This window comes from Pleurodeles waltl, chromosome 1_2 (genome assembly GCF_031143425.1).
Source record: "Pleurodeles waltl isolate 20211129_DDA chromosome 1_2, aPleWal1.hap1.20221129, whole genome shotgun sequence".
Classification (NCBI taxonomy): Eukaryota; Metazoa; Chordata; class Amphibia; order Caudata; family Salamandridae; genus Pleurodeles; species Pleurodeles waltl.
In genome coordinates, this window is record NC_090437.1 from 690790292 (window position 1) to 690812895 (window position 22604).

The window sequence follows — 22604 nt, forward strand, 5'->3', positions numbered from 1 at the left end:
CCACTCTCCATTATATGCCACACCACTATACGCTATTCCACTCTACGTCACTCGGTGTACCCTAGTCCATTATATGCTGTTTCACTCTATGCCACTGCACTCTAGGACAATGCAGTCATTTCTACGTTATTCAAATTTATGCCACTCCACTTTATGTTGTTCCACTGTACCCCACTCCCTGCTACTCTAGTGTACGCCACTCCACTGTACGCTTTTCCAGTCTATGCCACTCCAGTGTACTCCATTCCATTATATGCTATTCTACTGTATGGCACTCCACTGTACGCCACTCCCCTGTATGCTATTCCACTGTATCCCACTCCACTGTACGGCACGCCACTGTAGTCAATGTCACTCCACGCTATGACTTTATTCTATGCTATTCCACTGCATGTAGCTCCATTCCACCCCACTTCAATCTATGCTATTTCACTAGAATCCACTGATTTCTTTGCTATTACACTGTACACCACTCCACTGTATGCTACCCCATTTCACGCCACTCAACTCTACCCAATTATACTCCAAGCTACTCAACTGTGCGCTGCTCAACTCTATAGTCCATTCAACAACAGTCTGCGCCCCTACAAAGTATCACACTTTACTCCACTGTATAGCACTACACTGTACAACAGTATACTTCTGTCAATACCACAGTACATCACTCTACTTTACTTTATAGCACTCTACAACACTGTACTCGACTCTACACAACTCTCTCTTCACCACTCCACCCCAGTTAACATACTGTACTCTATGAGACAGTACTCCACTGCACTCCAGTATTGCACTCTATGCCAATCAACTCTATGCCACTGAACTGTACAAGTCTCCACTATACAACACTTTAATCCACTCTGTGACCCTCTACTCCACTCTACTACTTTCCAACTCTCTACAACACACCACTCCACTGTACCACACACTACTTGACTCAACACTACTACACTGTGTAACTGTATACTTCCCCATTCCACTCTACTCAACTCCACGCCACTGTACTCTAGAAAACACTATGGGGGTCATTTTGACCTTGGCGGACGGCGGAGGCCGTCCGCCAAGGTACCGCCGCTGAATGACCGCACCGCGGTCAAAAGACCGCGGCGGCCATTCAGACATTTCCTCTGGGCCGGCGGGCACTCTCCAAAAGAGCGCCCGCCGGCCCAGAGGAAATGCCCCTGCAACGAGGACGCCGGCTCAGAATTGAGCCGGCGTAGTTGCAGGGGTGCGACGGGTGCAGTTGCACCCGTCGCGTATTTCAGTGTCTGCTTAGCAGACACTGAAATACTTTGCGGGGCCCTCTTACGGGGGCCCCTGCAGTGCCCATGCCATGGGCATGGGCACTGCAGGGGCCCCGCGGCACCCCCTACCGCCATCCTGTTCCAGGATGGCGGTAGGGGGTGTCAGAATCCCCATGGCTGCGGAGCGCGCTCCGCAGCCATGGAGGATTCACAAGGGCAGTGGTAAACCGGCGGGAGACCGCCGGTTTACCCTTTCTGGCCGCGGCTGAACCGCCGCGGTCAGAATGCCCTCGGGAGCACCGCCAGCCTGTTGGCGGTGCTCCCGTGGTCGGTGACCCTGGCGGTCACCGGCCGCCAGGGTCAGAATGACCCCCTAAGTCACTTTATGCTACGCCACTCCACTGGACTCCCCTCCACGGTACTCTGCTGCACAACACTTTACCCAACTCCGTGGCAATGTACCACACTCCACTTTACACGCTCACTATATCACACTCTGCTCAACTCTATGAAATTCTACTCTATGCGACTCTACTACACTGTGTACCTCTATATAACACTGTACCCCACTTTATGTCCCTAATCTACACAGTACAACCCTCTACTCACTCTATGCCCCAACAAGCCAGTGAAGTACACTGTATGACACTTTCCAACAGTCTGCCACACACTACTGTAATAAGACGCCACTCCAATTTATAACATTTTAAAGTGCACTATGCTTGTCCACTCTAGTGCACTCCATGCCACTGTACTATAAAACACAACAGTGCACTATATAACAATTTACTCTGCCACTCCACTCACTCTGCGACATTCCACTGTACTCTATTCCACTCCACTACAATACACTGAATGACACTCTCCCCCACTCCACTGTTCCACCCTCCACATAATGACACTCCACGACAGTAAACTCAACAATTTGGAACACATTTTTATGAAAAAGAAAAAAAAAAAACATTTGAAATTTAACCAAAAAAAAAGGTTAAACCGTTGTTAGTTAGGAAAACTTTATTTGTTCTCACTATAAAAACCAAATTTAAAATACACAAACATTACAAAATCTTAAGATATAATTATACCTTAAATTTATACATTACACGCCGCCTTTACATTAATATAACTTCACTTATTCTTTACTTGCAAACCAATCTTAAACTACACAAAAAAATTACTTATACCTGTTTTATGATTTAAACAACACCATCAAATTATTATAACTGGAGCACCTCCATACATAGTGTTTCGAACTCCGAAGCCACACTACATCAACTATAATTTGCGCCTGTGCCACGCACTCTTTAGACATGTCCATAATACATCACTTATACCATTAAAAAAAATATTATTAAGCATAATAGTTATGGCATTGCAAATGACATCTTTCTGGAGAAAACAGTGCCTTGTAGAGTGGCGGTTTATAGGTAATGTATGGTGGATACGGAGCAGAATAACCTGTGTTTGGAGGTTCGCAGGTTATAATCTGAAGCTGTGAATTATGAATTAGAGGTATAAACATGAATTAACAATTTTTTAGACATATATGTGTGTGTACACACACACAAACAAACGGACACACAAACACACACATATAAAGCTAAATGTTGTGCCTTCCATGTGCAGCTGCATGCAAAAGAACCCGGAGCTGGTACTTAATGGATCTACCACAGCACGAGCTCTGTTATGTATAAACACAGAGGTCAGTTTGTTTTCAAGGGCTGTTTTCACTGCTTCATCAGATAAACAGGGACATCTGAGTGCAGCAAAAATACCCTTAATAAATCCATTGGCAGGAAAGAATATGCACAATGCACTACAATAAACACAATGATGAATATACAAAAGTAATGCACGCAAAGGTGTGCATCGTCAAACTGCAAGTAAAAACTGTTAAGTGAACCTTGTTATGGACTTTGGTTTACAAGCACAAGTGTAAGTTCATTGTAACTGTACCAAACAAACTCAATGGAGGTGGGTGTTTATATTCAAAACTCTGGGTCATTTTCAAGAGCAAATAAAAACAATACTCAGCTCAATGCCTTGTACAAAAGGGTTACAGTTACCTGTGTCTGTAGAGTAGACGCGGAAACTCTTGTCCCAAAAGCCACAGACCAAGATGAAACGGTTGTCGGCGGTGATGACAAAGCACTGCGAATGAACCTGAATGCTTTGATCTAGAAGGTCAGTGATCTGCCTCCGGTGCATCCCTGTGTTACTTGCTGTAGGAAGGAAATAATGCATGTCAACACAGACACTCGGACCATAGTATTTCTTAAACAAAAAGTACATATATGTTAAAGGCTCATTTTAAACATGTTAAGATTGATGCAAAGTTTCCAAGCCCATAGCAAAATGGAAAAGAATTTACATGAAATAGTGAAGGTGTACATAATAACAGGCAACACAGTGGGAACGTGTTGACAACTGTACACAGAATGCTTTAAAGGTTCGTTTTAATTACATGTATGTGTGTGTTAATGTAAGCACTTATAGTAGTATAATTTGCATGCAATTTTTCAAAACGTTGCTCTTTTTCTTTTACTACATATTTTTTTATTAACACTGCATGTTTAGTTTGGCATAATATTTTTATTTGACTACTTTTCACCTGTGTAAGATGCCCACTGAAATTTGTTAACTTTTGCGACGGAAAAGTCCTCTACATAGTGATAGATGTGTACCTCTGCTTGGGTGCCCAACTGTACAGTTGTCTGGATCCCTACTGGACAAGTTACTTACCTTTGGCAATGTCTTATCTGGTGGGGACTAATTCTAGCTGCAGATTCCTTACAATTCTCCCCAAGCGTCAAACTGGATCCGGAAGATTTTTGTGAGCAGTACCCCTATGCGCTGGTAGGTGGTGTTGATCGGCTCTGCGTCCACTGTCGGCGTCATCCATGCCAGAAATGATGCAGCAGGTCCAATATAGACGCCACCAAGGTGGGCCCACGTCAGTTTCTTTTCACAACTTTTCTTGCCAGATGCTCGGAGCCCTAAACAACATTAAATGGTGTGTCAAAACTAAGGCCCTGAAAGAGGAGTCCATGACCCTAGAAATCAGTTTGCAATATGCAGAGCAGGGAATATAGGTGGGTCTGTAAGGAATCTGCAGCTAGAGACAGTCTCTTATAGAGAGGCATTACCGAAGATAAGTATATTATCCATCAGAAAGAGATGCCTAGCTGAAGATTTCTTACCTTTCAGTAGATAGCCAAGTAATACCAGGAGGGTCTGCAAGCTCAGTTCATACTAGAAAGTCCTGCAGGACCGAATGGGCAAAGTGCCCGTCCGTATGTACCGGGCTACCCAGGCAGCAGTGTTTGAAAAAATGTATGCAGAGATGCCTACATTGCTGCCTAGCAGATATCAAGGACTGGAACTCTGTGTGCTAACACAGTGGTCGCAGCTTTAACTCAAATAGAACGACTGTGCAAACCCTCAAGGTTGCTTTTTGTCCAGTGCGTAGGAGATCCCAACGCAGAGTACAACCCATCTAGAGATGGTCCACTTCTGCACTGCCCAATCTTTCTTCGCGCCCACAAACCACACAAAGAGTTGGTCACTGACACTGAACTCTTTTTTATGATCAAGGAATAACGCCAATGCTCTTTTTGGGGCAGTGGACAGACCAGAATGCTGGCCATTTGAACCACGAGGTCTGTGGGTCGGGTGCCCTCAGCCACACTGAGGCTGGGCAGCATGCACAGCACGACGGCTGACTGGGAACTGACATGGTGGGGGACCCCTTTCATAGCCATGAAAGGGGTGAAAGGCATGCTGTGGGGACGAGGGGCTGCCGGGAGGCCCGGGAACCTGGAAGTAGCCCGAGAATCCCTGAAGCGCTTGAGCACAGAATATGCCTCGTCTCCAAAGAGACAGATGCCATCAAAGGGTATCTGTTAAGTAGCCCGAGAATCCTTAAAGCGCTTGAGCGCGGAGTCTGCCTTGTCTCCGAAGAGACAGGTGACATCAAAGGGCATGTCCATCAAAGAAGCATGGACATTCCCAGAAAAGCCAGACGTCCTCAGCCAGGTGTGGCACCTCAGAGCCACTGTCATTCAGCCTAGCAATTCGGTTGATTCAAGTCTAAAACTGGTTGTGAACTTTGCTGCGTCTCTCCCATTGACAACAGCCTGAGGGAGTACAGCCCGAGCATCCTCTGGAACCTGTGGCATCACTTGTGCAACTGTATCCCATACCGTGTAGAAGTAATGGCCAAAAAAGGCATGCGGTGTTCACTAACTGCAATGCAAAGCTGGTGGAAGAAAACATTTGCTTCCAAAATTATTCCAGTCTTTTGGATTTCCTATCCAGGGGAATGGAAGGGAAGTCACCTTAAGAGGTAGAGGCTTGGACCACCAAGCTCTCAGGGGTGGGGTTTCACGTCTGGAAGCTTGGATCCCCAGGTGCTGAGTGATGGTGGCGGGCAACTGTCCTGTTCACAGGAGCCCCTGGGCTGGGTTTGGACCAGGTACTTAGTAGGATGTCAGTGAGGGCATTACTGAACAGGAGCAGGGGTTCTGAGGTGGAAGCTCCCAGTTGCAGCACCTCTGTCAAGAGATTAGTCTTGATGGCCACCAAGGGCAACTCAAGGTCCAGGACCACAGCGGCCGTCCTCACCACCACAGCATAAAAAGCTCCCTCCTCCATAGCGACGGTAGGGGGAGAAAGCATGCCAGTGTCTGGAGAAGTGTCCAGTCCACTGGCTTCGCCCAAGTCCATATGCCAGTCTATCTCTTCATAGGGCTGGTATTCTAAAAGATCCAGCGACCCCGCCCATTCATCCCTGAAGCCTAGCCCATAGGAATAGGGCTCAGGATCCGAATGAAGAGGAAACGCTCCTGCTGCCGCCAGAGTCGGCATTGTATGACACAAATCTGTTTCTGGATTGGAGTCGGAAATTACAATGGGGACGGCAACGACTGTGGCTGTGGGGTGGCACCTGGACTGTCGGCTTTCGGGTAAAGTCGAGATGGTATGACTGGTGCCAGTCCATATCCAGGACTGGATCCCTGGGTGCCAATAGGCCCCAGAGCTGTCGGCAGGGAACCCGAAGTGGCCCCCTCGAAACCGTACCCACGGCCTGAAGGAGCTCAAGCAGAAATGAGGTGGCAAAAAATGAGGCTCATGGCCTCATATAATTCACAGAGTTGGGCACGGGTCGCTCCAGTTCCTGAAAACTCAGAAAGTTGCGGAGTTAGCCCAGGCACAGGTTCTGCAGAATGAGGCCTAGAGTGTTGACGCTCCCTCAACTCGTCGGCCAATAGAAGAGGAGAAGACAAAGAGAGATTTGACTTCTTGGATTTTTTCTTGTGCCTCAACTTACCTGACTGCCCGAGGACTTGGAATGGGATGATAATGACTATGGACTTTGCAACCAGTCCCGGTATGTTCCCCTCAACCAAGACCTTGACTTGCACGGAGTCGCATGCTGGGCCAATATCAGGACCCCTCACTCAAAAAAAAGCTCGACAAACAGTCAAAAAAGGGGAGTCAAAAATTGACAGAGGGGTAGCTGTCTTCAGATCAGCGATGGCTGGCACGGAAAGAAAAAACCCGACATCGACGCACCTGAGTGGTGCCTATATAGGACACGCAACATAATTTCCGGCATGGATGACTGACACGGAGCCGATCAATGTCACCTACCTGTGTGCAGGGATACTGCTCATAAAAATATTCTGGGTCCAGTCTGATGCCTGGGGAGAATTCAAAGGTAAGGGGTTTGCAGCTAGAAGTCTCTATCAGATGCTGATTTTTGTTGTTATAGGCATACACAGATCTATGCCATGACAAAGACCTGTCTCCTGGACTGCGGTGTTGCTGAAACACAAGTTGTAGAAAAATGCCTCTTTTGAAATGGTCACCCCCCACACCACTTTTTGCCTGGTTTCTGGTGCAATTTCCACTGAAAATGCACTGGGTCCCTGCTAAACAGGTCCTCAGTGCCAGATCTCTTTCCCCAAAACTGCACAGTTGTTTTTCCCAATTGGCAAACATTTAGCTACCACTGTAAGTCCCTAGTAAATATTACCCCTGGTACCTATGGCATGGGGTACTAAATGAAGGCCCTGAGAGCCGCAACATGAATTTTGCCACCCTGAGGGACCCTCTCACTAAGTGCACACAGTGCTGCTTTCACAGGCTGTGTGCCTTTGTGCAGAGCTAAAAAGTAAACACAACATGGCACACAGCCGATGTGCCCTGTCCCCTTTACACTGCAAGCAATATATGTAAGCCAACCATCTCGCAAGCCTTCCAGCCCTAAAGCAGGGAGCATTATATTACGTGTCAGGGCATTCCTACAGGAGCAGATGCCTGCTATGTCTTTGTTGATTCTCAGACACAGTAAGTGAACAGTGAAGCCATTCTAAGTGCATGTGCTGGACATTGGTCATTATGAGTTCCCCAGCTACATGATTGCTTCACTGACAATAGGGATGGTTGGAATCAAACATTTCGTATTAATAAACCCTCCCTGAATCCAGTGATGGATTTATTAATACATGCGCCCAGAGGGCACCTCAGAGGTGGTCCCTGAAGACCTATGAACTCCTAGCGTGGGATTGCCTGGTCAAAACCAGTACAGCCACCTGAGACAGAGTTCTGGCCCCCTGAAGTGAGAGCCAATGGCCTGCTCTGGGCTGAGGTGTGACCACCTCTCCCGGGCAGGATAAACGTTCCAGGGCGATGAACTTCAAAAGGCCTTGCCACCTTTGAAACGCGACCCAGGCCTCTCCAAATTGTAGAGAAGGCCAACTTCTAGTTCCGGACCCCACTTTTGGCGGCAGGACTGGTGGAAAATTAGTAAAATTAGGAGGAGTGCCCACTTCATGCCTGTCCCACCCCTAGGGTGGATGAGCTGAAGTGGTCACTACTTTTTAAATTCCTCTATCTTGTGTGGAAGGAATTAGGCCAATAGGGTTAGGGTTATGCCCACTTCCCAAAAGAAGAGGTCATAAGTGGGGTTTAGTCACCCTAAAGGTGAGTAGCCCATTGACTACCACCTGGCACACCATGTAATGTCCCTAAATTCAGTATTTAGGTGGCACCCCTGAACCCTAGAACTCAGATTCCTGACAACCTAACAAGAGCAGGACACTACAAAGTTGCACCAGCAGAGAAGACTAAAGACACCAGCTGACTTGGTCCCACCCCTACCGGCCTTTCCGCAGCCCTCAAAAAACCTGTACGTGAAGACTACTGGTCCTGCCCCCCAGCAACCTCAAAAGCCTTGGGAGGACAGCTTGCCTTCGCTAATGACCAAGACATCCCGTGGACAGAGGACCTGCCCAAAAGAAACCAACTCCAAAGAAGAAGTTGTCTGCCCGACGAACCGCAAAAACGCCTCTGGGTCCACCTCTGCACCAAAAGTACACGGCCTGAATCCAAGTGGCCCACCAATCCTGTTAAGGTTCCCCAGCGCTTCTGAACAAGAGTCCACCGTGGGCTGACCCCTGCCAGACTCCAAAGCAATGCCTGCATCCTCAATCCGAGGATGCCCCTTGACTGTAATCTGCCTGGTAAGCGGTTTCATACACCAAAAGACACCTCTGCACCCAGAGCACCTGGGCATTGGGGAGCTGAACCATCAGTGGCACTATGACTTCCAGCATCTCTACTTATCTGGGCAGCTGTGGGTTGTCCTCGCCTGGCCTCCTAGCCAGAGCCTGCAGCCAGTTTCTGAAACTGATCTCCTCCACTGGATAACATTGGGCGCCATACGCTGTGTTGGCACTCTGCACCGGGCCGCTGTTGAGGGTGTAAGTTTGGTACTACCTTGGGTCCACCCTTTATACTTACCTCAACTCCAGAGGTCGACCCCTAACCATGCTTTACTCGCCCGTGAGCACTGCTTCATTGGTTACCCCCGTCTCCATTGGTGTCTGACACTGTGTTAGCACTCTGCATCCGGCTGACACTGTGCCTCTGAGGATGGAAGTTTGGTGCTGCCTTGTGACCTCCCCCCACTCCTGATGCTTACCTCAGCCCCAGGAGGCCAACCTTTGACACCGCTTTTACTTATCTGTGAGCAGCGCATCTTCATTCACCCCTAGTCTCCATTGGTTAACATTAGGTATGCCACTCTGAAATTGACCTCTGCTCCCAGCTGCCCCTGTACCACTGTGGGTGCACTTTTGGTAGTGATCTGAACCTAGCCTGGACCTAAAACCCCAAAGAACTGGCCGTGTACGTTTTATACTTAACTGCAAATCTGCATTCTTGTTTTCCTCCCATAGGTCAATATTGAAGACTCGGAAAATTGTAGATTTTTTAAAATGAAAAGTATTTTTTATTTAAGAACTGCTTACCTTATACCGAAGTTCTTTGGTTCGAAGTATATATAAAAGTAACTGTTATTTTTCTAAATTGGTCTTGGATTTATTCTTTGAGTGTGTGTCTCATTTATTGACTCTGTGAGTACAACAAAATCTTAACACAACTCCTTGATAGGCCTAACTGCTTGCCCACACTACCCAAAAAGAGCACAAGACCTATGTATTTCTGCCTCTGCAAGCCTTTGGGCATCCACTGTACTCTCTGGACTGTGTACTTCATTTTAGTGCACTATATAGAGAGTCAGCTTCCTACAGACTGGGCACCCAAAATGCTACCCTCATAGTAGCGGAATGCTGCTGCCTTCACTAGGAGTTAAGCAGCACAAGCGCAGTGGTGGCAGCATGCCGTGCAGTGATCAGCAGAAGTCGACAGGTCCTATTTAACCTGTGTCACCGGAGTGAGGCCAACAGTCTCTCTGACCTTTTTAAAGTTCCTCTCCTGCATGCTTAATCCACCCTTAGCATATATCAGTTAGATGAAGAGTGCTGCGCTACAACGAGTGGTGACCCAATGCTGGACATATGTGAGCCTGGGAAGGGTAGTGTACAAGGATAGAGCAATGATGTGTACTGCAAAGCATGGTGAGTATGTGTACTGGGTGTATGTATACCTGTCAGAAATTCATTAGATGAGTGATGTAGTGCTGTGCATTGCATGCGTAGTGAATGCATATACTAAGTGTAGATGTACATGTGAGAAGTACAATACTTGAAGGGTGAAGTGTGCATGGGGAGTATGTGTACTAGCAGCACATGTGTTTGCATGTAGCAAACCATGGCATAATACTGAAAAGCTACAGTACTGAGCAATATGCCCAGTGATTGTGTGTGCTGAATGCATTTGTGTCTGGGATGGCACAAAACATAGAGGTAAGAGTACTGGACAGTGTGTGATGTGTACATACACTGAGTGCAAGCGTGCCTCTAATGGTAGGTTACGTGGATGACCCTTGGTTCCATTTTGGGAGGCCTAGGCCTGCCTGGTGAAGACATGAGTAGGGGACTGCCACCAAACACATTTGTGCATTGCTACATTCCTGTGAGCTGGGTGGGACACACAGGAGAAGGGAGAGAAAGACTTCCCCTGTACACTTCAAAGGGTACTCTTTGATTCAGTGATATCACAAGGACAGGGCCTTGAAACATCAAAGGAAGAAGATGGGGCTAATAAGGGAATCATAAAGGGTAGGGTTGGGAGCCCAGGATTAACCTTTTGATGCACATAGCCCTGTGGCTGACTTCTAGGTGTGAACTCTAGTCACTTCCATGGCCTGTGTTGTGGGACTATCAGCGCCAGATTCTCTCCTGCTTTGACAGACAGCCTTTCAAGAGGAAGAGAGAAAATAGAAGGATGCACTTCAAAAGAAGCAGAACCCCCACATAAAACTTCAAATAATAACACTCAAATCACATTCGGTGTCTGGAAATGGACTATACGAAGGGGAGGTTGAGGCCAATGTGTAGCAAACCTTAATGCAGGGGACTGTCTACCTCAAAATATTCCTTTGCTGATGGGGCATCTGTGGTAGTGGAAGCGTAGGAACAGACTCCGGTTGTGTGCAGACTGGGTGTACTGTGGCAGAGTCAGAGGACTACCTTGGTCAAGGTTGAGCCCATGCCAGGTCACGGTCAGACATTTAAACTGGAATAAAATTGTCCTCCGGTTCTGCACTGGCATAGATGAAGGATGGATTAGATGGGTAAATGAGTCAGGAAGTCTGTACTGGAGTTGGTGCTGAACCAATGATGGGATCAAGGGGTTCAGGAAGCACAGGGGATGGATCTGCTGACAGCAATCCAACTGAGGGCCCCTGTGGATCCTTGGGCCTGAAGTTGTGCCAGAGGGAGCAGAAGAGTGCCAAAGTATTCTTAAAGGCCTCGACCTGCTGTGGTGTTACCAATAGCCCAGGGAGCTGAGGGAACTTCAGGGTCAAGTGCTCATTCGGCTCTTTAATCAGAAATCGGGAGCGAGATCGACTGGCAGCTTTGCACACTTGTGAGTGACTTCTCTCTAGATAGAGAGTGGTGGTATTGTGTTGAGTCTTGCTTTGCCTTTTTATGCTTCTGCTTGGACTTGGATCTACCAGAGGTATTCAACCTCAAAGAGTTCTTGCGGGAACAGACTCATGAGCGGGTCAGGGCACTTGACTTGAAACAAAAGTGGGACTTACATGAGACCAGCGACTTCTTCCTCTGTTTGAAAGTGTACAGCTTTGCAACTCCGCATTGTCTGCAGTTGTTTGAGGGGGAACTTGTGCACCAAGCCCAAACATCAAAGACACACCACATACAAATCCATGGGTGACATCTGTTTTCTAGCTCATGATATAGCTTGAAGCCTGTATTTTAGGGAGGGTGCGTCATTCCCTTAAACACTGGATTTTGTTTTGGGAATCGGCAATGGACTGACAAAAGTGCGAGCGGGGTTCCGGAGCCGCAGGTGTGGAGAGAAAGTCAGTGACATCAAGACAGAAAGGAAAGCAGTTATGTGCAGCTCTGCTACGTCACTTTTTGGGGTCAAACAAAACCTATGGAGATCTGCACAGCGCAACCTTGCGGCATGTGGGAGTAGTGCTATGAAAAATTCCAAATCCAGTCTGGCACCTGTGGAATATTATAAAGGTTGGAAATCTGCATGAACAGTATCCATCAGAAAAGCTGATGCATTTCTCTTCCGATCGTGCAGGAAGCTCAGCTTCCAGCGCGATAGGAGGCGGCCTCTGATGAGGTCAGCGCGCCAATGTCATCAGACGTCACTGGGGGGAATAAGATGAGGTCAGCGCCCGATCGCGCGCTGATGTCATCAGACGTCACTGTTGAATGTTTAGTTTTATTTAGGAAAGCTGAATCCTCAGGTCAGATTCTACATTTTCCAAGCGATTTCAGTTTTAAATTTTTAGGCACTTAAGATCTGAGACAGCTTTTTCACATAAATATGTGGTGGGCAAATGAAGTAAAACCAGATGGGCCTCTCTTCTCTTCATAATCTCTCTGTCAAGTGTCATTTATTTGTTTTCTAGCACCTCTCACACTAGTGTAGGGTGTCAAAGCACTTTATAGGGGACTACAATGTGTAGCATTCACATGTCATCCATACTGGTAGGCATTTTCCAAGAGTGTTTGGTCTGGAGAAGCAGAAAACTCAGGATTCAGAACATAACACAGTGGTTAGAGTTGACTTTAATAATAAAAATGTATTTCTACACAAGCAAATCTTTTTTAGCAGCATAAGGATAATGAAAGACGGGGAAAAAAAACATAACTTTCTAATTTGTGCCATGCAGTTTGCATGCAGCTCTTTGATAGCAGTTCATAGCTCACTGTGCTAAATTACGATTGTAACTTATAAACTGCACAGTGACAAAAGAATGTGTGTCACAAAAGCAGAAACCTGCTGTGCTATGCACATAAAATACTGTTTTTTTGCATGCTACACGTTCTTTGCAGCAGGCATATTAACCACCTGCACTACCTTAGATGAGTCCAAACTGCCCCTGGACAAAACTCCCATCTCTCTCCAACAGGATCAATCACCAGAGTTAAATTGACACTTTTATATTTGCCCAAAAGCTGTTGGATGTACAAGGAAATTTGCAGTGCTTTTACAACTGCTGCACAAATGAAATAAATAATATACAAAACATGCACATGTTTCTGAGAGGCCAAGCTGGAGAAGTGCCTTTCTGCCGGCCCAGGGCTGTGGACCCCCCGAGGAATGTGTCACAGACGACTACAGGTTGGGAACTGCGGCCCCAGGGAACCCCCAGGGTACATGGTATCATGCAACTAGCACTGGAATTGTATAGATCTGATTCCAACATGTTTGATATGAAACATGTCTATGTTCTATGAAGCCATTATGTAGCTGAGCCGGACAACTTGTGCTGAACAGTGTCCACTGCATGCCTTAATATGGCTTACCTGCACCTCCAAGGTCCAGGAAATGGAGCCTAGGGTTTGTAGGGGCGCCTCTGCTCATGCACAGGTGCCCTCACAATTAGAACCACGCACCCTGCCATTGGGCTAAAGGACCTACTCGAGGGGTGACTTACCCAGTCAGAGGGCAGTGGCCATGATATAAGGTAACCCTTATATCTGCAGTGAAAGGTGCATGGACTATTTTACACAGGCTGCAATGGCAGACCTGTAGTCACAGTTTGCCTGGGTGGCACCACTTGTGTACCAGAGTCCTGGGTATCGAAGTACCATACACTAGGGACTTACATGGGTGCACGAGTACGCCAATTGTGAGGTTTAAAATTTACCATACAACAAAATTTAGGGTAGGGAGCATTGGCACTGTGGCCCTGGTTAGCAGGAACCCAGTGGATCAAATTTTAAACACACTGACACTAGGCAAGAAATGGGGGGTATCTATGCCAGAAAGTTGCTACTTTCCTACAGTTCCCATTTCCCCAGGCACACAGAGGTTGGGTAGCATGCGGAGCACGTGGCTGGAGGGGAACGGACGTGGGTGGGCGCCCCTTCCGTAGCCATGAAAAGGGCAAAAAGCAGACTGAGGGGGACAAAGGCCCGCCGCGAGGCCCAAGGACCTGGACATAGCACGAGAATCCTTGAAGAGCTCAAGCAAAGAGTCTGCTTTCTCTCCTAAGAGATGGGAGCTATCAAAAGGCATGTCCATAAGATTAGCTTAGACATTCCCTGAAAAGCCAGACGTCCTCAACCAGGTATGGCACCTGAAGGCCACTGTCAAAGTAACTGCTCTGCCCAGTGAATCGGTGGTGTCCAGACCACATTGGATCATGAACTTGCTGCATCTCTCCCATCAGCAACTGCTTGGGAAAGTACAGCCTGGACCTCCTCCGGAAGCTGTGGAACCTGTCCCAGCACTTGCGCAACGATAACCCACAGCATGTGGGAGTCGCAGACCGCAATGCCAGCCTGGTGGAAGAAAACATCTTCTTCCCAAGTGTTTCTAGCCTCTTGGATTCTCTATCTGGTGGGGTGGAAGGGAACACACCCTGGGAAGTGGAGGCTTGGATAGCTAAGCTCTCAGGGGTGGGGGGGTTCTGTCAGGAAACTTGGGTCACCCCATGTAGCCCATTGCGGCAGGCAATAGTCCTGTTCAAAGGACCCCTGTACTGGGTTTGGAACAGGTACCCAGTAGGATTTAGACCTAGGCTGAAACACCTCTGTCAGGTTAGTCCTGACTGCCACGGAAGGCAGCTCAAAGGTCCAGGACCTCAGCCAGTCTATGCACCACCACTGAATATGAAGCTACCTCCTCCGTAGGCAGGAAGAAGGAAGAAAGCATGGCAGTATCTAGGGAGTTATCAATCCATGAGTGCCCCTCGGAGCCAAGGCCAAAGCCGCCGGCACGGAACCTGAAGGGACTCTTTCCGATTCTGCAGAATGCGGTGTCGGACTGTCCTAAAATGAGGCACATGGCCTCATAAAACTCCTTAAGTTGGGCAGGGGTTGCTTCGACTCCTGGAAACTTAGGGAAGCGCGGAGTTGGCCCAGATGCAGGCTCCGCAGAGGGAGGCCTAGATTGACGATGCTCCTGCTTGGCCGACAGACAAGGTGAAGTCAAAGAACGTTCTCTTTCTTTTTATGCCTTGACTTACCCAATCGGTCTGAGGACTTGCAGTGGGATGAGGGGGGCTCCGTGACCGATCTAGAGACCTTCCTCTCGAACGAGACCGGGACTTATGCAGAACTCCGCACCAGGCTGCCATCAGCTTTAGGGACCTCTCCCTCAAAGTCATTGGATTCATGACCCGGCAATCGGAGCACGACTTCAGGTTGTGGTCGTGCTCCAGACACCAAAGGCACACGAGGTTTGGATCTATCACGGATATCGCCCGATGGAGTAGAAATTATTCAAAAAAGCTTTGACTAAAGTCGAAAAAGACCAGTCAAAAAACGATTGAGCGGTAGCTCTTTCTTCGGGTCAGCGCTGACTGGCACAGAAAGAAAAGAACTGACACCAGCAAACTGGGGTGGCACCATTATAGGCCCTGAGAAGTCATATCCGGTGCACACGATGCCAACAATAGACGCAGAGCTGATCAACGCCACCTAACGGCATGCAGGGGTACTGATCAAGAAAAATCTGCGGATCCAGACAGATGCCTGGGGAAATTCTAAGGTAAGGAATCTGCAACTAGATTTCTCTATCAGATAGCATGTTAATTAGTACAGTTGCTCTAAATAATGTGGTGTCAGATAACGTAACTGAAGTCATATAGTTCCCATCCGGGTGCAAGATCAGTTTCCATCCATTTTTTCCAAGCCTTCAAGGTGACTGGACGAACTGACATTGATAGATTAGTGCAGTACCAAAATATTCGTGAAATCGTACTAACTTTCTCTGCAGCATATTCATCTAAAAGGGAGATGGGTAAGTTGGTGAGGAAGCAGCAGGTAGATAAGAGTATCCACCAGAAAGATCATTACCACAGATAAGTAACTTTTCTTCAGATGAATACTTCTATCTGCAGGCTCCTCACCTGTAGAACAGGTACCAGAGCAATAGCCTGTCATTGGAGAAGGGTTGATGAATGGTTAGACATAAAAATCTTGCAAAACGGACATGGCAAATGGCTCCCCGATTGACCTGGGAATCCAGGCAGCAATGTATGTACACATGCTCATGTCACCTTTCTGCAGATCTTTGCTATGGGAACACCTCTAGCAAGAGCAACCGTTTTTGCTTTTGCTCTGGTGGAATGGGCTCTGATCCATTCCAGAGGATCTTTCGTGGCCATGTCATAGCAAATTTTGATGCAGAGAATGATCCCTCTTGAAAGGGTTCTCTCAGTTGCCAAGCATGTAGCTGGAGGGCTCAGAGATTGGGATGCAAAAACATCCCATCTAACTGGAAGAGAAGGTCCAGTCTGAATGGCGGCTTGATTGAAGAAGTGCAAAAGGCTCACATAACACACCCTTCTTGGCCAATCAGGGAAAATTAGAATGATATGGGTTCAGTCTTGGTGTATCGTCCTCAGAACCCAAGGAGTCAAGGGTATGAGGGAAAAGGAGTAGTGTGAAGCATAAGGTAATTTCAACTAGAACGTGTTCCCACAGTGCTCCCCTCAATGGATACTGGAGGGCACAGAAATGATGACATCAGCATTGTCCAAAGAGGCGAACAGGTTGACCTGAGGAGTGTCTCACTGGGCAAGTACGACCTCCAACAGTAGTCACCACTAAAGACAGCGTCGGCTCAGACTGTTGGCTCTGACATTCAGAGACACTGCTAGTCAATTGTTGGTTAACCAGATCTCCGGGCAGTGTGCCCACAGTCTCATCGTCTCCAGACAAAGGAGATGAGACACTTCTCTGTGACACTGCTGCTGTGTTGTCCGCCAAGATCTCAATGGACTGTCCTTGGATGGAGGAGAGAAAGACCTTGATCGCCAGCCGAACTGCCCCACAGTTCCACCAGCTTGAAGTGAAAAACCTGTATTTCCGGGCAGAAGGGGCCTCTGATCTCCAGATGAGCTCCCAACTCTAAGGCAGAAACATCCACCACTACAGTAGTCAGGGTTGAAGGAGAAAATGAAGGCCATCCCGCTGCTCAGGCCCACCTTTTTCCTCCCACCAAACCACTTCCGCCACAATGCTGCGACAAATCATAATGGAATCTGACAGGTCCCTACCAAACTGTAGCCACTATCTGAGGAGGCACCACTACAGAGGCTTCATGTGCCAACGTATGGGCGTGAATTAGGAGTCTTAGAACCTTCAGGACTGGAACTTGTGTTGCTTGCTGAAAGTTGGGACAATTTTGTGAATGTCAGTGATCCTCGGCATTAGAAGAAAGGCACGGAGAAGGGTGATGTTTAGTACTAACCCTATGAACTGGAGTCACTGGGAGGGCCATAAGTGAGATTTGGGCTCACTGATTAAAAAGCCAGGGTCAAACTGCAGGGATGCTGTTGATTGAAGATGCCCCGACACCGCGGCTGGTGAGGTGGTTTTGATTAGCTAGGCATCCATGTAAGGAAAGACTGGGATCCCTCACTTTCCGGGACAGGCAGCAACCACCACCTTCAACTTTGTGAAGCCTCAAGGTGCCAATGTTAAGCCAATGGTTACTACTGCAAATTGGTAGTGGACAGAACACACTACAAACCAAGTACTTTCAGAAGTACTTCCGATGTGACAGCAGGATAGGGATGTGGAAATATGCATCCTGGAAGCTGAGTGACACCATCCAGGCTCCCGCACCAACACCACATGTTTTAGGGTAGGCATCTCAAAGTCTTTCTTTCTGAGGAAGATGTTAAATTTCCTAATGTTGATGATCGGACGTAGACCACCGCCTTTCTTGGGCACCAGGAAATTATGTGTTTAATGACCCTGAACTTTTTTCTGCTCTGGCACTAAGCCCACAGCTCTTTTTCTGTAGGAGAGCTGCCACGTCCTGTAGCAGTATGGCTCTGTGGTCTGGGGGAGGCAAAGAGGGTGGTGGAGAGTGGAACCTGAAGGAAGGAAAGAGTGTAACTTCTTTCCACAATTTGCACAACCCACTGTTACGAAGTAATGGCCTTCCAGGACTGAAGAAAGCAGGACACCGGCCCTCCCCACAGGTTCTGCATGGTATTGAGGGAGCGGACTAAGCCTGCTTGCCAGGTGGAGCTGGGGAGCAGGAAGGTTGCCGAGTGGATCCAAGGCAATTGTTTCTGGTACTAGATCTTAACTGCCTGACTAATGGGTTTGCTGAGTCTGTGGTTGGTACTGCTGCCACTAGTGAAAGGTAAATCCCCTTGAGAAGCCATGAAAACTGTGCCATTGGCAGTAATCCCTTGAAGGGGCAGTAGCTGTAGTCTCAAGGAATGGGCAGTAGCCTTGCTCACCTTAAATCTATCTAATGTTGAATCAGCCTCGTCTCCAAACAAGCGAGCTCCATCAACCAGTAGGTCCTTAAAATTTGCCTGGACAGCAGGAGAGAAGTTGGAAATATGGAGCAAGGCAAGTCTACGGATGAAGTGTGAAGTACATATAGCACAAGCCTCAGAGTCATATGTGTCCAAGTCTGATTTTATAATATGACACAAGACGCTCTATCCATCATGGATCACCTTTGAAAATGTCCCCTCATATTTCAGACACACACGGTACCACCATCAGAGCTATATCCCAGAGGGCGTGGGTGTAGCATGCAAGGAGGCAGTTGGCATTTATGGACTTCAGAGTCATGCACTGATGGACTTCAGAGTCCTACTTCCTGTCGGCCTGTCTAGCGTATATTACCCCAGGCCTCCAGGCATTTTGATTCCCTATCAGAAGAGAATGAAGGGAAGGTCCCCACCAACTTTCCAGATAAGCAGAAAGCCTGAATGCCCAGGCTCTTAGGTGAAGGTAGAGTTGATAGAAAGGATGGGTCACCTGGAGCTGGGCGATAGCGGCGTGTCACCAGCCTGTTGACAGCAGGAGTGGAAGTTGGCTTTTCACAGGCTGCCAGGTCTGGGTTTGAAAGTACATCATTAAGGGCAGCAAGGGCTCTGCAGATGGTGTTGTAGTTAAGAAGACTTATGTTAGGACATTAGTTTTGATGTCTAGGGTTGTTATCTGTAGATCCAACACCTTAGCAGCCTTTTCAAAACTATGTGGTAGGACACAACTTTTGGCATTGAAATTCCAACTCCAATTGTGGCTAAGTGTCCAGGCCATTAGCCAATAAAAGGCCTTGGAAGTCACGCACTTGATCACCACCATAACTCTGGTTGTGAGTAAAGTCCCAAATGGTCCGTGTTGGTGCCAAATAGATTATGCATCCTTCTTCAATAGTCCTCCTTGTCTATGTATTTTTTAGTCTTCCTGCATGAACTATTCTGAGATGCAAGATCAGGAACCAGCAGAGGTGGAGGTGACACCTGTGGAAGTGGGGGCATCCAAGACACAGGAATTGTGCAATGCTGCGCTATATCAAGCAAATGTGGAGTCAGTGCAGGGCCCGGAGGTGAGACACCAAGCAGCGTCAGAGCCATGGGCATCAACATCAGCAGTTTGAAAGAAGACATCGGGCCCAAAGGCATGCCAGATGGTATTGATACCCTAGAAAAGAGGAGGTACATGGCATTCAAAAATGCTGCTGGATACGACCCTGGTGTCAGTTACTCAGGAAAGGGTGTAGCTGGCATTGGCTACTGAAGGTGACAGTCCCTGAACAGAGGGATCCAGGAAGTATGGGAGCAGAGTTGAAGGGGGTTGAGGTGGCTCTAAGCCAGGTTCAGTTGCATCACTGGAGTCGGGTACCTCGGAGAGGCAACTACAAGCTTCAAAGCAACCATCTCCAATTTGGAGGATGAAGATCCTTTGGGAGTCCAAGGGCACAACAGTGACTTACCTTAAGCATGCTTCTTATGTCTCTTTCTCCTTCCTGCTCCCCATCCCCCACCAAAGTGTGAAGAAGGCAATCTAGAATGAGGTCTTGAGAGTTATTGACTACACCGTTCCTCTCAGGTCCTGTCCATAAAGAGTTCTGCTTTCTGCTCTTTGGTGGCCTTCGAGTGCCTGCTCGGGCATGATTCGCAGGCACAGGAGTCGTGGTCCGTACTGAGGCACCAGAAGCAAATGGAGTGGGGACACATTATGGCTGTCTGTCCCTCACAATTCCCACAGGGTTTAAGCCCTGATTTTATGATGGTGACATGGTGTGTGAGGAAAACTCAGAGAGCGAGCGGGTTACCGATCTGTGTTGAAGGCGTGCAAAAAAGGAAGGGAAGTCATTTTGGCATAGAAATGTTGATTAGGGCTCTCTAAGGACTCATTTTGTATGACTTCTCAAATATCTATCTCAACCATGTCAGTAAAACCTTCTGACACGTAAACTGAAATATGTACTTTCAAAACCAGCAGCAGCCTGTACGTTAACTCCCCAGTGCTCTACTGCACTTCCCCCACTATTCTAATGAACTAAGGAGCTAAGGAGCTAATATTCTGTGTCTATGACAAAATGACAAACACCTCAATGCCATATATATATATGGAATCAAGGCTGTAAAACTGAAAGCATTTCCTGCATAGGAGACAGCAGTAAATGAAAAAATGAGGGGGTGGGGGAAGTTATGGTTAGTGCTCTAGAAAGCTCAAACAAAGCCACGGTTTTCTATGAGTTCTAAAACATCTTTCTCATCTATTTCCGTAAAACATTCTGACATGCAGTAATAGGTACTTACAACCCCAGCAGAATCTGTCAGTAAAGTCCCTAGTAATCAACATGAGCATCCCTACAGAGTTCTAACAAACAACTAGATCACTAACATGTTGTATTCAAAACATCAGGAAAACACTCCTGAAAGCAATTTTGTTGGAATAGGAGCTCTTGAGTTTAAAGCCTTTCCCGAAGAGCAGTAAATGAGCACGCATGAAAACAGAAGGTTAAAAATATGAGGGGGGTTGTGGCTTTGTAGTATTCGAAGCATCATGTATTTTTAAAGGGGGTAAAATTAAGAGAGTGACATCTGCACAAATAGCTCATCGCCTTTGTACATCCATTAACTCGCCCACCCATCTTCTCAGTCGCTTAACAGCATCCCTAACTTAAAAAACAAATGTTAAAGTGATGCTATAGTTGTGTGTGCTAATAAGATATCAACTTATCTTACACCCACATTCGCCGCACAGACAGCGATTAAGACAATACACAAATATTGTACCAGTCGTATGCATCTTAACTCGAGAGCTTTTTGCGATTGCACATTAAACCCTTCTGCCTGAACAGCAGGGCTATGAAGCAAGGATTGATCTCGTTAATGATGAAACCCTGGCGCCGCGCCTTGATTTTCCACCACGCTGCATTGCACAGAACTCCAGTGTTATTATGAAAATGTCCCTAGCAAAAAGGCGCTGCGCCGCATTACCAGGGCACCGATTCATCATAGCCCGCGCGGCTCCTGCTCATCAACAAGTCTGAGTGATGAAAAGGCCCAATATTATCCTGACAGTACTTCATGCACAATTCTCGATCACACATTATTACAGCATCCATATTAATTTTCAGTGACACACGTCCTCGGCCTGTTCAAATTAGGAAAACCAACGAGGGGGAGTTGATGAAATACCAGCATAGCCACAGCTCATTGCATTCCAATTTGCATGCAAATGGTTTATCTGCAGAATTCCATTCCCAGCAGCCCGGCAAGTGAAAAACAACAGCAATCTGCACTTCAGGGCCACCGTACAGGGGCTAATGAATCGCAAAGACAGGCGGAAGTGACAGACCTATGAGGGGGTCGATTTCCACTGGCAGCTGGTACGGCTGGTCCTGCACAGCACCTTGATGGGCTGAAATGTCAGAAAATAGTAAAGAAAGATCAATCACCATAGGCAATAACCTTCAAAACATACAGATCAAATATTACGCATCTCTTTAATATTTAGCCAAGTACCCTTTGCTCTATTGTTCAGATTACAAAACGACGAGAGAGAGCAGAGCAAAAAAGAAGAAAACCCCAAGTGCTGTTTGTAGGCCTATATCTGTGTAGGATATTGCATTTCAGAAGCCCTGTACGGCACATGTGCCATCAGCTATTTCGGCCCCGAGCCATGAGCTGCTGCAGATTGGCTCAATAGCAGCTACACCGTCACAAAATGAAGTGGTGAAGAAAGCTGGAAATAGACTTTGACAACCAACCATCTGCTGGCTGCGTAAAGGGCTCTGCTACTTACCCAAATGACTAAGACTCGGAGGATTAAACATTTGCAATGCAGAAAAGCAGACAGAACAGTTGTCCTCGCCCCAATCCCCCAACCAACAAGGCAAGGACATGAATACAGAAAATGGGCTTATAACCACAATATTCTAGTCTAACAAGAATTGTGCACCGATGAGTGAAGGTTTGCTGTCTGTGTGAACATGTGAGAGCGCTCCAAGCGCTATACGTTGAGCACATGTAGAAGCTATGCAAGAAATCGGTCATTACATCACTGAGTCACCAGTCAGAATAAAGAACAACAATTTTAAACTACATCCATGGCTTTATTTTTCTTTAAAATACACATGTTCCAGAGCTGAATGTGGACTTCAACGGTAACATCGAGTGGTCAG

General features: G+C 47.3%; 1 protein-coding gene across 3 annotated transcripts in view; it reads right to left on the reverse strand.

Moving 5' to 3' along the window:
* LRBA (LPS responsive beige-like anchor protein) overlaps positions 1–22604 on the reverse strand; it is a 1864610-nt gene that overhangs the window by 152940 nt on the left and 1689066 nt on the right. For all 3 annotated transcript variants that reach the window (XM_069242641.1, XM_069242642.1, XM_069242640.1), the window contains exons 51-52: positions 21779–21841; positions 3308–3463 (exon numbers count right to left, since the gene is read on the reverse strand). In XM_069242641.1, coding sequence (XP_069098742.1) covers positions 3308–3463; positions 21779–21841 — 219 coding nt within the window. The remainder of the gene's footprint in view (positions 1–3307; positions 3464–21778; positions 21842–22604) is intronic.